General features: G+C 36.1%; 1 protein-coding gene across 1 annotated transcript; it reads right to left on the reverse strand.

Moving 5' to 3' along the window:
* Nucleotides 1-1130: 1130 nt before the first annotated feature.
* Nucleotides 1131-4400, reverse strand: LOC105198980. Its single transcript, XM_011165853.3, has 5 exons — nucleotides 4331-4400; nucleotides 3561-4040; nucleotides 3191-3514; nucleotides 1433-3117; nucleotides 1131-1376 (listed from the first exon to the last, which is right to left on the reverse strand). Exons 1-5 carry the CDS (start codon nucleotides 4398-4400, stop codon nucleotides 1131-1133), a joined length of 2805 nt encoding a protein of 934 aa, XP_011164155.3.
* Between the last annotated feature and the right edge of the window lie 9156 nt (nucleotides 4401-13556).

A 13556-nucleotide genomic window follows, 5' to 3' on the forward strand; every position in this document is an offset into this window, starting at 1 on the left:
ATTTAAAGTCCAAAATTGTACAATTAAGCGAACTTACAGCAACGCAGCGGAACGCTACTACCATTATCCATCCGGACGAGACCGCATAATTACAATCGAACTTCACTGTAAGTTCGTTTAATTGTACAATTATGCTATGTCTCGTCCGGATGGATAATAGTAGATGTTTAAAGGACAGATTTGTACGGAAAAGTTTAAATAAGATTGATCTTATTTATCTCTTATAAGTTCTTTAATATGATGTGCATATATCACTGAGCAAAATAAAACATACATGTGTGTGTGCAAAGATAAAGTAATACAGAAATGTAATTTGCTAGCAATAAAAAATAAAATGTTCTTTGACAAGTTAAAAAGATGGTTAACAAAATGCCCTTGTTATCTATTCAGAATTGCGTCCTGGAATGACGAATCTTTAATTATTGTCCGGTTGTAAAAACGGGCGAAAACTTCTGACGATTTCGTCCAACCGGCTGTGCGACGGATTTCTTCTAGGCTAATGCCTTTGCTTGCTGCTAGAGACGTAGCTGCATGGCGAGTAGAGTGAGCAGAAAAGATGCTTGTGTCTACTCCTGCCGCGTCTAGCTCTGACTTAACCCATCTTCCCAAAGTCTGGGAAGAAACTGGGTTGTAAGGGGTTCGAAATGAAATAAAGAAAGAGTCGCAGTTCTGGGGACGGAGGTTGGTTGTAACCTTCAAATAAAATTTAACTAAAGAAAAAATGCAAAGTTCTGGTTTGTCCAGAAAAGGTTTAAAAAATAGTAATGGCTGAGACCTTCCGATTCCCGAAGTTTTAAGTCTAACCGGAATTTTAATAATTAATGAATAATCCGTTAAGCTAATGTTTGAAAGTTGTATGGCCGCGAGGGTTTGCATCCTTTGAGCCGTTGTAAGGGCAAATAATGTCGCTAGTTTTCTCGACAATATTTCGAGCGATAGATTCTCATATGGTAGACTGGCTAGGTGATTTAACACTGGAGATGGATCCCAGACAAAATCGTAACGTAGACGTTGTGGTTTCAGAACCGCGACGCCCTTACAGAACCTTTTTACCAGAGGGTGCGAACCCACCTCATTAAGAGAAATGAGGGATATGGTTGAACGATATGTGTTAAGGGTGGAATAGGAGCCTATTCCAGATAAGGTGGAAGATAAAAATTCCAGAAATAAGGAAACCGGCGTTGTGAAACAGCCGATTTGCTTCTGCCTACAAAATGCCACTCTCTAATTGGTTTGGTGTATTGTGCCACTGTGGCCTCGGATATTGATGCGAGAGTAGTTTCTAACGCTGCCGGCGGCGTTCCTTTGAGCCGGAAAGCTTGCCGGATAATCTTGCGGCCGCCAGGGAAATTTTCCTCCAGGCTGGATGGATCTTCCTGAAAGGGGATGACAACATGTCCATATTAGGTACAAAGATAATAGGTTGACCTACGACTAATTGATTGAAAAGTGGGAACCACGGTTGAGCTGGCCACCAGGGTACCACAACCACGCCTTCCGCCCTATCAGTAATAATCTTCCGTACGGTCTTTAGAGTTAAGATAAAAGGAGGGAAGGCGTAAAAATACAATTGATTCCAACTCATTGAAAATGCGTCAACTGCTTGTGCTAATGGATCTGGATGCCAAGATATAAAATCACGGCATTTATTGTTAATTGATGAAGCGAACAAATCTATATCGAAAGGGCCTAGAGCTGCTTCAATCTCGTCGAAATATTGCTTTCCGAGGGACCACTCAGTTTCCTCTGACACTATGCGTGATTCTGCATGCGCCTCGAAATTTTGAGCAGAAGGAATATACGAAGCGTAAATAAATATATTTCTTCGGGAGCACCAACACCAAATCTCACGAGCTAGATCAGACAAGGTAGGAAATTTGACCGATTCCATATGGTTAATATATGAAATAGCGGTGGAATTATCCACTCTCAAAAGGATCTCGGATTCTTCGATATGAGAAGCGAAGCATCTCAATGCATGAAATACTGCTAGAAGTTCAAGGTAATTGATGTGATATTGTTTCTCACTAGGCGACCAAAAGCCGTGAGTTCGTGTTCCGCTACATACCGCACCCCATCCCGTTAGAGAGGCATCGGTAAAAATTTCCATGCTAAATTGTCCTGACCTGATATAATTTCTTTGGAGCTTATCTGTAAAGATCTCGACCCACCAAAGGAGATCCGTCTTCAGAAAATTTGGGAGAGATATTTCTGCTTCAAAATCGCCGCTTGAGGCTTCTAGGGCTAAGAATTTTTCTCTTTCCAATCGTTTGGTGTGTAATAGCCCATACTGGACGGCCGGGCACACCGCTACTAGCGAGCCTATAAAACTTGCCAGGAATCGGATCTTGCAGTGGGTCCTCTTCAGCATGTCTTGAGATTTTCGACGAAGATTATCTCTCCTGTCAGGAGGAATTGAAACTGAAAAGTCCCCTGTATCAAAAATAAAACCTAAAAACCGACAGGATTTTGCCGGGGTGAGCACGCTCTTTTTAAAATTAATAATGAAACCTAAGGATACTAAGAGTTCCATTGTCACCCTAACATTCTCTGTACATTGACTGTATGTGGGTGCAATGAGAATAAAGTCATCTAAATATACTATGGAAAGAAAACCTCTTTCTCTCAGGGAAGATATGACTGGTTTTAATTTCTTTGTGAAGATAAAAGGAGCCGATGCTAGTCTAAACGGTAGTACTCTAAATTGGAAGAGCTGATTTTGGAAACGGAATCTTAAGAATTTTCTATCTTCCGAATGGATAGGTACAAGAAGGTACGCATCCTCTAAGTCAATGGATAGCAGGAAATCGTTTGGCGAAATGAGGCGTACGACTGATTTCCAGTCTTCAAGCTTAAAGTGTGGGGTGATGATGAATTCATTAAGGCTTTTGAGGTTAAGGATGAATCTCCATCCCCCTGATGATTTTTCGATAACAAAGAAGGGAGACAGGAATTGATCTTTATGTTCTGAAACTTTCTCGATCGCTTCCTTCTTAAGGAGATTAGAAATCTCCTGGGAGCAGATCTGCTCATCCCCTCTTGATAGACGGTACTGAGGTTCGCAAACCTGAGAAGGCGGATGTTGTTTAAAGGGTAGCCTGTAGCCTCCAACTGCTTCTAAAATTTTTGAGTCCGACGAAATCTTTCTCCACTGGGGAAGAAAGAAAGCTAGTCTGCCGGCTCTATTTACCTCTACCTCCTTTAGCGTCTTCTCGAGTGAGACCTGGACCGGTGTGCTGACCGGCGACTGCTGTCCTTCTCGCCGATCTCGAGTTTCTTACAGGGGCACGGTTGTTTCCCGATCTCGATGCTGACATCTGCAACGGTTGTTTAACTGGTTGCTGAATTCTTCTCGAAATAGATAACGGAGTCTTAATAATCTCCTTTGATGATTTTTCCATGGCAGCCACTTTTTTCATTTGTTCTCCAAAGTCTGATCCAAATAGGAGATCATCTACTGGAATTACCTCGGCTGTATTTTTGGCGTTTTGAAGCCAGTATGATCTGTGCTCTTCTGGTTAATGATAACCGATAAAACAGATCCGCTAGGATCTTAGCACCCTCATTTACTTTTGAAACTGCCAGGCAAGCTTCGGGGCTTAGAGATTCTTCTATGCCTGGGCGAAGAAAATCGGAGATGGCTTCCCCGAGGGCGCACAGGGCTATGCCAACCTGTTCGTGATTCTTAGCGTTGTACTGATCTCTTTTAATCAGAGAGCTGTTCTTCAAGGCCACCTTGCATTCCTGGTTAAGAGTAGGGGCTTTGAGAAAGGCTAACGTCTCCACAGGGGAATATTTTTGTAAGAGTAGTTCGCGCTGATCCGGCGAGAGATCATTGCGCGTTAGATCGCGCCACCTCTGTGTCACTATCTCGTTCCAAGGTGGAGCTTGTTCGCCCTCCAAGTCTGAGCCGAATAACTGCTTGGTAAGAGGAGCTACATCGTCCTCTGTGGTCGGGAATAGAAGAGAGGGATTCTCGTCTAGAGTAACCTCTGTATGGGACCTGGGGGATGCGCCGTCCTTGACGACGCTACTTACTCCTGTGAGAAGAAAAAATTCGATGAACTCGATAGAACCAGAGATGAGAAAAAAGAGGTTGTGTCGTCCTACCGCCAGAATTATGCAAATACCAGTCCAGCATTATCGTACACACCTGAGATTATCGGGTCCGCCGTTTGAACCTATTCCTCAAAGGAAACGGGCGAGACAGATTCTGCGGATTCTGCCTCGTTTCGAGACCGCTGATTGTCCTGAGATATCGGGGAGAAAGAATGGGCGGGCGTCCTAACCTCTCTCTGCTTCAAGACGTCAATTAAGCAGTCAATCCTACTTTCCAGTCCTGAGAGACGATCAGATGATGGTGATCTCTTCCTCTTCTTTGCTTTACTCGATTTTCCCATCTTCGAAGATTGCAGAACAATGACAAAAAAGACGAATTGCAATACTCGACCTGTTAAGGATATACGCAACAGGAAAACAATGAGCAGGCGCGCGCGAGCTGCGCAGAGGTGCACTCGATCGCGCGAGGTGCGCAGAGGTGCACTCGGCCGCACGAGAAGTGCGGCGCCACATTCAATTTTTTAGTGTGCTTTAAATTCCTGTTGGGAAGCAACGCAGCGGAACGCTACTACCATTATCCATCCGGACGAGACATAGCATAATTATACATTTTAGAGCAGTACATTACAAAAACTCAGGTGGTAGTTCCGATAGTGGCCATTATATAGTGTATGCGCGTTGTGAATCACATTGATATGCGTATGATGATCTACAGAAAAAGAGATACCCGGTAAACGAAAAAACAATAATCAGCCCACATTTAATTTATTATGTTCAAGCCGTGTTTAGATCATGGATGTCTTAACTGAATACGTCGGATTCAGGATGAGAAGAATTACTAGAATTTGATTTCTTGGTCACAAAACGTGTATATTGCTACCATGGCGTTTACAATAGAGAGCAATGGCTCAGATACAATCTTCTTCCTTTTCTACATTCTTAATGCGCAGGCGCTCCCTTTTGCTCACTCCGTCAGTCCCGCCGTCGCAACGACGTTTCCATGTAACATTCGGTTTGAGTCATAATAGTACTCCTTGACAAGCCGACATTTAGATACTTTTGTAACGACCCTACTTTGCGTACGGGCGGTGATTGGTACAGGGACGGACGCGAAGGGTTGCCTGAAGGAATTAGACGTAGTGTTGGTGTTTGCAAAAAGTGAGAGTCTTTATTGAAAGCAGAGTGAGATGATAGAATCACAAGCATATGATGACATGCGAACTCAATTTAGTAGCGTGATTACAGAACAAAGTGATATGGTTACAGAAAAATGAGATCGCGAGGTAAATTCGGTAGCGTGATTACGTTAGTGCGGGAAATAAACCCGGGCGGTAATCAGTTCGTAGCTTACAATAATAAATCGGAGCGCGCGGACAGACGTGACAATGAACTTGCGGACGAAGACACGGGAATCTAAGTATACGTATACAATTTTTCTACAACATTTATTAAATTATATGACGATAAAATTTTGCATAAAAATTTAAATCGGCAATTATGTAGGTGTATTTAATACATGTGGAAGTATTGACCTGTTGTAAGACATTGATAACTGCCAATGTAATTTCAAAATATTTCAAAGTATTCGGCAAAACTACGACGATATTATACCATTAAGATAAAAAAATCGATATATATATATATATATATATATATATATATCGATTTTTTTATCTTAATGGTATAATTACAAAATTAGAAAGAAATTTAAAAAAATATAGCTGTACTATGCATGGAACATTTATAAATATAATTAATTCATATACACGTTTACGAAAATCTTAATTATTTCTAAATTACAATGTAGAAATATTGCAATATGCAATATATTACACATTTATATTACACATATTTAGCATGGTGACATGTTAAATAAAGAACCACACAGTATCGAAATAATTATAAAATTATGAATAATTGCACTAAGATGATAATAAATTATTACAATTAGAAGCAGTTCTGACGGAAGAGACCACCGCCTTCTCGCGGTTTCCGTTGAGCAACACTATGTACGTTTGAATAAATAAATATTCATATAAAATAAAGTAAATGTGAGAAAACAGGTTATAGGAAAAAAATAATTTAAGTAATATTGATTTCATATATATATACATACTTGTTAAATAAAAACGCGCATGGTGGCCAAGAGTGGACTTAAATCTTTTAAACATATTTTAATTGCCGTATTAAGTTACTGAATACTGTGATCGCCAGAATTCGACTGAAGAATCTCGAGATTGAAAATCATGTTACAGCAATAGTAACAGCTGTATGTGATTTCAGTGGAGTTGTCGAATTGGCGATGAGACCCGATATTCCCCGATAGGACAACATTTATTAAACTATATATGACGAAATCTTGCATAAAAATTGTAATCAGCAATTATGTAGGTACATTTAGAAAAATAGATGTAGAAGTATTGATCTTTTAGAAAATATTGATAATTGTTCAATTAATTTGGAAGTAGTATTTCGGTAAAACTACAACGATATGCGAATTATTTCAGTGATATATTTGCAAAATTAAATTTAGAAAGAAATAATTACGAAAGATACTTATAGCTCTGCTAAACGTAAAACATTTGTAAAAGAATTAATCCAAATAAATGTTTATCAAAATGCACAATTATTTCTAAATTATGATGTAGAAATACTGCTGTATGATATATTACACATTCAGCATGGTAATATTTTAATTAAAGAATTAAACAATTTTTCAAATAATTGTGAAACATTCATATCACGATTTCAGACTTATTTCATTTGTGACAAATATTCCTGAGATGTTATTTTGACAAAACTGCTTCTAACTGTAATAATTTATTATCATCTTAGTGCAATTATTCATAATTTTATAATTATTTCGATACCGTGTGGTTCTTTATTTAACATGTCACCATGCTAAATATGTGTAATATATGTGTGTAATATATTTCATATTGCAATATTTTTACATTGTTATTTAGAAATAATTAAGATTTTCGTAAACATGTATATGAATTAATTATATTTATAAATGTTCCATGCATAGTACAGCTATATTTTTTTAAATTTCTTTCTAATTTTGTAATTATACCATTAAGATAAAAAAATCGATATATATATCGTCATAGTTCTGCCGATTACTTTGAAATATTTTGAAATTACATCGGCAGTTATCAATGTCTTACAACAGGTCAATACTTCCACATCTATTTTTCTAAATACATCTACATAATTGCCGATTTAAATTTTTATTCAAGATTTTATCGTCATATAATTTAATAAATGTTGTAGAAAAATTGTATACGTATACTTATTATACGTATAATTATTCATATATATATATATATATATATATATAGTATATATGTGTATTTACATGTATATAATGTATACATATATAATACGTCGCGCGCGCGCGCTCGCGCGCTCGGCTCTGAGCCCGAAAATTAGAATTCGTAACTGAAAGCAAAGCTATGCCTCTAACAAGAAAGAGAACGCTCGAGACAGAAGAGGGTACAGCGAGAAGGAGAAGAACTGCTCGAGAAAGAAGGAAACAGGAAGACCTCCCCAGTCCTCACTCGTCGCCTTGGCTGCTCGACTGTCGAGCCTCGACGACGCACGCCGAATCAACCGAATGCCGAGGAGTGGGGAGAGTAGGTCTGTTTCTTCTGACTGCCGGTGCTGTCCGTGTGCTGCAAATCGGCGCCTCAACGGCAAATCCGGCGCAAGGATGTTCTTTTCAGTACAATTGTACTTTTTTAGTACAATCGCTTAAGCTTTTGTACGTTAGTACTTTTCCTCAATATTTCGTAGTGATAATCAGTACATATTTATATAATCAATACAAAGTAGTACGTAATTTAATTTCTTTTATATTCTATAACCGTTATAGCACATTGAACGCGATGAACGACGAGAGATGAATTCCATGAAGGCTCTGTATTTTCGGATGTATTTCATGTTCAGAGTCCCTAGAAGTAGAGAGTCTGGACATTTGGGGGTTCCACGTGATTGTATGCACGTGACTGTGCGCTTAAAATGACAGCACCAATGCAAATCCCTGTTTAACTGAAAGTTGAAAATTTCAACTATCACGCAAAATAATTTGGATTTAAAACTTAGACTCGGGATGGTTTGGATTAGAAAAAATAAAGGGCTTCGTCCCTCCCCCTTTCAAGCATTTACTTTCTGCACGATAATTAATAAATATATTTATTTTTCACTGAAATCACTTATTTTGCTTTACATACGTTTCAAATTTGCGCACTTTTCGTGTATATGTGTGGCCCCGGCGCATGCTCAAGTCGCTACATCTCGTCGAGATGACAGGTATCCTAACCTGGTGGTGGTGGTGTTCTTAACATTTACCATGTTTTTAATATAAATTCTGAAATTTAATTTATAAGTTTTTATGAAAAAACCACTAAAATTAAATAAGAAGAGATGGACAGGTAAATACTATACATTTTTGTTGGTTATGTATTAAGATATTCAATGATTTTACATACATATACAGGGTGTCCCATTTTAATCCATCCACACAAATATTTCCGTTCCCTTGCATTTTACAAGAAAATGTTTCAGACAAAAGTTGTATGGTTTCGAGGGGGACATAAGGTGGTGTCATTAATTTGACCTCGAATAGTTGCTTAAAGGTCACATGAAGGTCACCTTCAATTTTTTAAATAGAACTGCCTACTTTTTATTGCATATTCTTGTAGCTTATCTCGAGACGTTTCCAAAACACTATAAACAAATGTCTTTCCGTTAAGTATTTTGCGAGTTGTGACGCTTGAAAGTTGGTGGGCCATTTTAATACATCCACGCAAATATTTCCATTCCCTTGCATTTTACAAGAAAATGTTTCAGACAAAAGTTGTATGGTTCAAACGGGGCCAACCATTGATGACCTTGAACTTGACCTTGAAGTCGGTTTCAAAGTCATTTTAAGATTAACAAGTGTTTTTTCAATGGAAACCCGTATTTTTGATCCCGGCTTTGGAAAGAGCACAAAATTTTGCGTAAAAAATATGTACCCATGTTAGGGCCTAAAAGTGGACCATAGGGGACTTTTAGACGAAAACAAGTGATTTTATTTTAGCACTACTTTTTGTGATAAAGTATTTAGCACTACACACGTTAATCAAGCACCCCAAAGGGAACAGAAAACTACTACGTCCACGTCGTTGTTCCTGGGTAATGCTAAAAGTAGTGCTAAAATAAAATCACCTGTTTTCGTCTAAAAGTCCCCTATAGTCCACTTTTAGGCCCTAATATGGGTACATATTTTTTACGCAAAATTTTGTGGTCTTTCCAAATCCGGGATCAAAAATACGGGTTTCCATTGAAAAAACACTTGTTAATCTTAAAATGACTTTGAAACCGACTTCAAGGTCAAGTTCAAGGTCATCAATGGTTGGCCCCCTTTGAACCATATAACTTTTGTCTGAAACATTTTCTTGTAAAATGCAAGGGAATGGAAATATTTGCGTGGATGTATTAAAATGGCCCACCAACTTTCAAGCGTCACAACTCGCAAAATACTTAACGGAAAGACATTTGTTTATAGTGTTTTGGAAACGTCTCGAGATAAGCTATAAGAATATGCAATAAAAAGTAGGCGGTTCTATTTAAAAAATTGAAGGTGACCTTCATGTGACCTTTAAGCAACTATTCGAGGTCAAATTAATGACACCACCTTATGTCCCCCTCGAAACCATACAACTTTTGTCTGAAACATTTTCTTGTAAAATGCAAGGGAACGGAAATATTTGTGTGGATGGATTAAAATGGGACACCCTGTATAATAAAATTATTAAAAATTGTAACACTTAATTTGTTTTATTACTTAACAATTATCATTTTTGTCATCGATTAATGCTCTGTTATCAAATTATATTTTGCCATTGACTAGTATTCTGTTAAATTTGTGTAATTAATATTTATTCTATACACAAATTAATGTTTATGTGAATGAAAGTAATTCACACAAATATTACAATTTATTTGTTTAGATTTCTCATTAAGAAGCATACCACAGAAAATATAAATTCTGATGATCCTATCCCAAGTACATCAAAGTATACTGATGAAAATACAATGTTTATCGTCATACCTTCAACTTCAATGCTATGGAAAAAAAATATATTTTACAAGATTCAGACATCATGGATATCTCAGTTGAATCTAATAATGAAGTACTAGAATCTACTACTACAGTTGATTTAAATACAGACAAAAGTAAAAATGTGAAGAAATTTAAAGAAATTACAAATGTCAAGAGACCAACTTACAAACAAAAATTCCGATTTGAATGGAAAACTGATTATCCGTGGCTGGGTGAAAGAAATGGCCAGACTATGTGCAATGTGTGTAACATAACAATTACTGGAAGCGTTTTTCACGTACGTAGACATACTCTCAACAGTAATCAACACCAAAAAAATGTAAAGTCAGTTGCCAACACAAAAACAGTTAAAGAGGCACTGTTAGATCCTACTAAGACATTCAAAGATTTAATTAATGAGGTAGAAGCAAAACTCGTTCTTTATATATGTGAAAAAAATTTGCCTTTTCAAATAATTAATTCGTTATCGGAAGTCTGTCAACATATCTTTTCAGATTTAAAAATTGCAAAAAACTTAAAAATAAAACAAAAAAAGGCGACAACTTTAATATTAACGAAAATTGCTCCATATATTAAGAAACAACTAATATCAAAATTACAAAACAGAAAGTTTTCATTAATAGTAGATGAGACTACGGATGTTTCCACAAAGAAAAGTATCGTTTTAGTCGCTCGATTTTGGGATGAAAATAGCGTTCAAGACAGATTTTTAGATTTAATAGAGGTAAAAGACTGCAAAGCTGAAAGTTTATATCAGACAATAAAAAACTTTCTTGATGGAAATAGGATTCCTTATACTAATCTGGCAGGCTTTGGTGCTGACAATTGTTCTGTCATGATGGGAGATATAAGAGGCTTACAAGCTAAACTGAAACAAATTGCGCCAGATTTAGTTGTACAAGGTTGTATTTGCCATTCAGTACATTTATGTGCTTCTAAAGCATGTGCAAAATTACCAAATATAATAGAACAATTCGCATGAGATATCTAGTCACATTTAAAAATAGTAGTTATCGCCAGGAAGAACTCCGAGAATGTCAAATATTTAAAAACGAAAAGCTACACAAAATGCTTCGATTAAGTCAGACAAGATGGTTATCGCTTCATGTAAGTATTGAAAAATATTGACAAATTAAATAATATTAAAAATAAAAAATTAATAATTAAAATTATTTTATTAATAAAATATAAATAAAAAATAATACGATTGTAAAAAAGAATATATTTAATTGTTAATAATTAACATGAATTGATATATAATATAAATTTATTTATTTTTTTATTATTTTATAAATTAAATCTAAAATTTAAATTCTAAATAAAGCAATTACAATTAGATTTTAGCATTTATATTAATAAATTTCTTACTGTTGTCACAACAATATAATCATTTATTTTTAATATACAGGCTGTTATTAACAATATTCTGCAGCATTGGGAGTCTTTAAAGATGTTTTTTGAAAAAGCAATCAAAGAAGATAGCCTACCTACGACCAAGAATATTTTACATGGCCTGAACAATGACACATTTAAGATTTATTTCCTTTTCCTATCATATATCTTAGAATTGGTAACAAAAATCAATTTAGAATTTCAAAGTGAAAGCCCTCAGTTACCATATTTACTTGAACGGGTAACAAATTTGTATAAGATAGTTTTAAGATCGTTTATTAAAAAAGACATTTTAAAAAGAAAAAATGTATCCGATATTCTCGTTGAGAATCCAGATAATTATATTTCACTAGATGAAATGTATTTTGGTGCCAAAATTGATGCTTTTCTTAAAAAATCAGAAACTAAAGTCGAAAAAGAAGATCTTCAAAATTTTAAATTGAGAGCTCTGTCTTTTTATATAAAACTTTGTAAACAAATTAAAATGCGATTTGATTTTAATAGTCCTCATTTGATATTTGCAGCCAATTTTACTATACAAAATGCGTTAAGTGGTAATATTATGTCAATTGCAGAATTTACGAACTTGTATCCATCATTAAACATTGACATTGAATTGGTTAACATTGAGTGGCAAAATTTATACCACACATTTCCATTGGATACATATCAATCCTATAATCTCATGCAATTTTGGAACATGGTAGATAAAAGTAAAAATATAAGTAACGGGAAACCAATGTTTGAACATTTAATGGCACTTGTTAAGTACATATTAATCTTACCGCATTCATCTGCTGCTGCAGAGAGGTTATTTTCACAATTAAATTTAATTAAAAATAAACTGAGAAACAGATTAAATATTTTAACAATTGCGTCGGTTTTGGCCATTAAAGAAGCATTAAAGTATAAGATAATTGTGTGAGGGAGAGCCGGGGAAATAGGGACGGAATTATAGACGTCCCTGGGAAGGAAGGAACCGGCGTATCGTGGGGAAACTTGTCAGGAAAGCGGGGAAAGGGCAGCGAAGGGGCACCGGCTGACACGAGAGGTTTTAAAAGAACACAACGTTTATTATGGAATACATACAAAGTATATCGCGGTTACAGTTTGATGAGAGATAATAACTCGCGGTCGGCGGACATGACTGTCTCGGCGAGCGCGCGAAACACGGTATGCTCATCCGGCTCGAACTTGCCAAGGTAGGACGCCTGAGGCGCTGGCTCGCGAGGCGCAGCCAATGGCAGACGTCGACTACGATCAAGCCAATAGGCTTGGAATAGGCTGTGGCGCCAAGCATGGCGGAATACAAACATCTCAGGGAGGACATCAGCATTACTGCTGATACTTTACAATTGATTATAAAACATTTTCTGTAAAAAAAATGATTGAAACTATAAATAATGACAACGAGCAAGAAGTTGAAATGTTATGTGATTTAATCGAATGTAATAATGACTGTGATCAGTTAAAAAGACATAATTTACGAAATGTTATACAAAAAAAAATAATTTATGTTTTTATTAATACAATGTTTGTACCATAATAGTTTTGTACTATAAGTTTTTAAATAGTAATAAAATTGATAAAAAATTTCTATACATTTGAATAAAATAAAAATATTTGGGCGTCAATTACAAATCACATAACTTGATAAAAATTACGAAAATGAGCGAATTTACTACAATTAATAATTTTATTTATTAGTATTTAGTGAATTTGCTCATTTTTGTAATTTTTACTAAGTTGTGTGATCTGTAATCAATGCACTATAAAATAAAATCGCTGTTAAGATGATTTGAATATCCCGCCAATTCATGGTTAGTACATTTCAGTACAAAACTCCCCACAAATCAAGTACTATTCTCCTTCTTTGAAGGAACATCCCTGATCCGGCGAACGCCGCCTGTATACCCGAGAATCGAGGTGAGGGGATGTGCGACGTGTTGCGGCGGAACGGTTCGGTGCTTTGATAATACTATATAAATATGGA

This window comes from Solenopsis invicta, chromosome 10 (genome assembly GCF_016802725.1).
Source record: "Solenopsis invicta isolate M01_SB chromosome 10, UNIL_Sinv_3.0, whole genome shotgun sequence".
NCBI classification, from domain to species: Eukaryota; Metazoa; Arthropoda; class Insecta; order Hymenoptera; family Formicidae; genus Solenopsis; species Solenopsis invicta.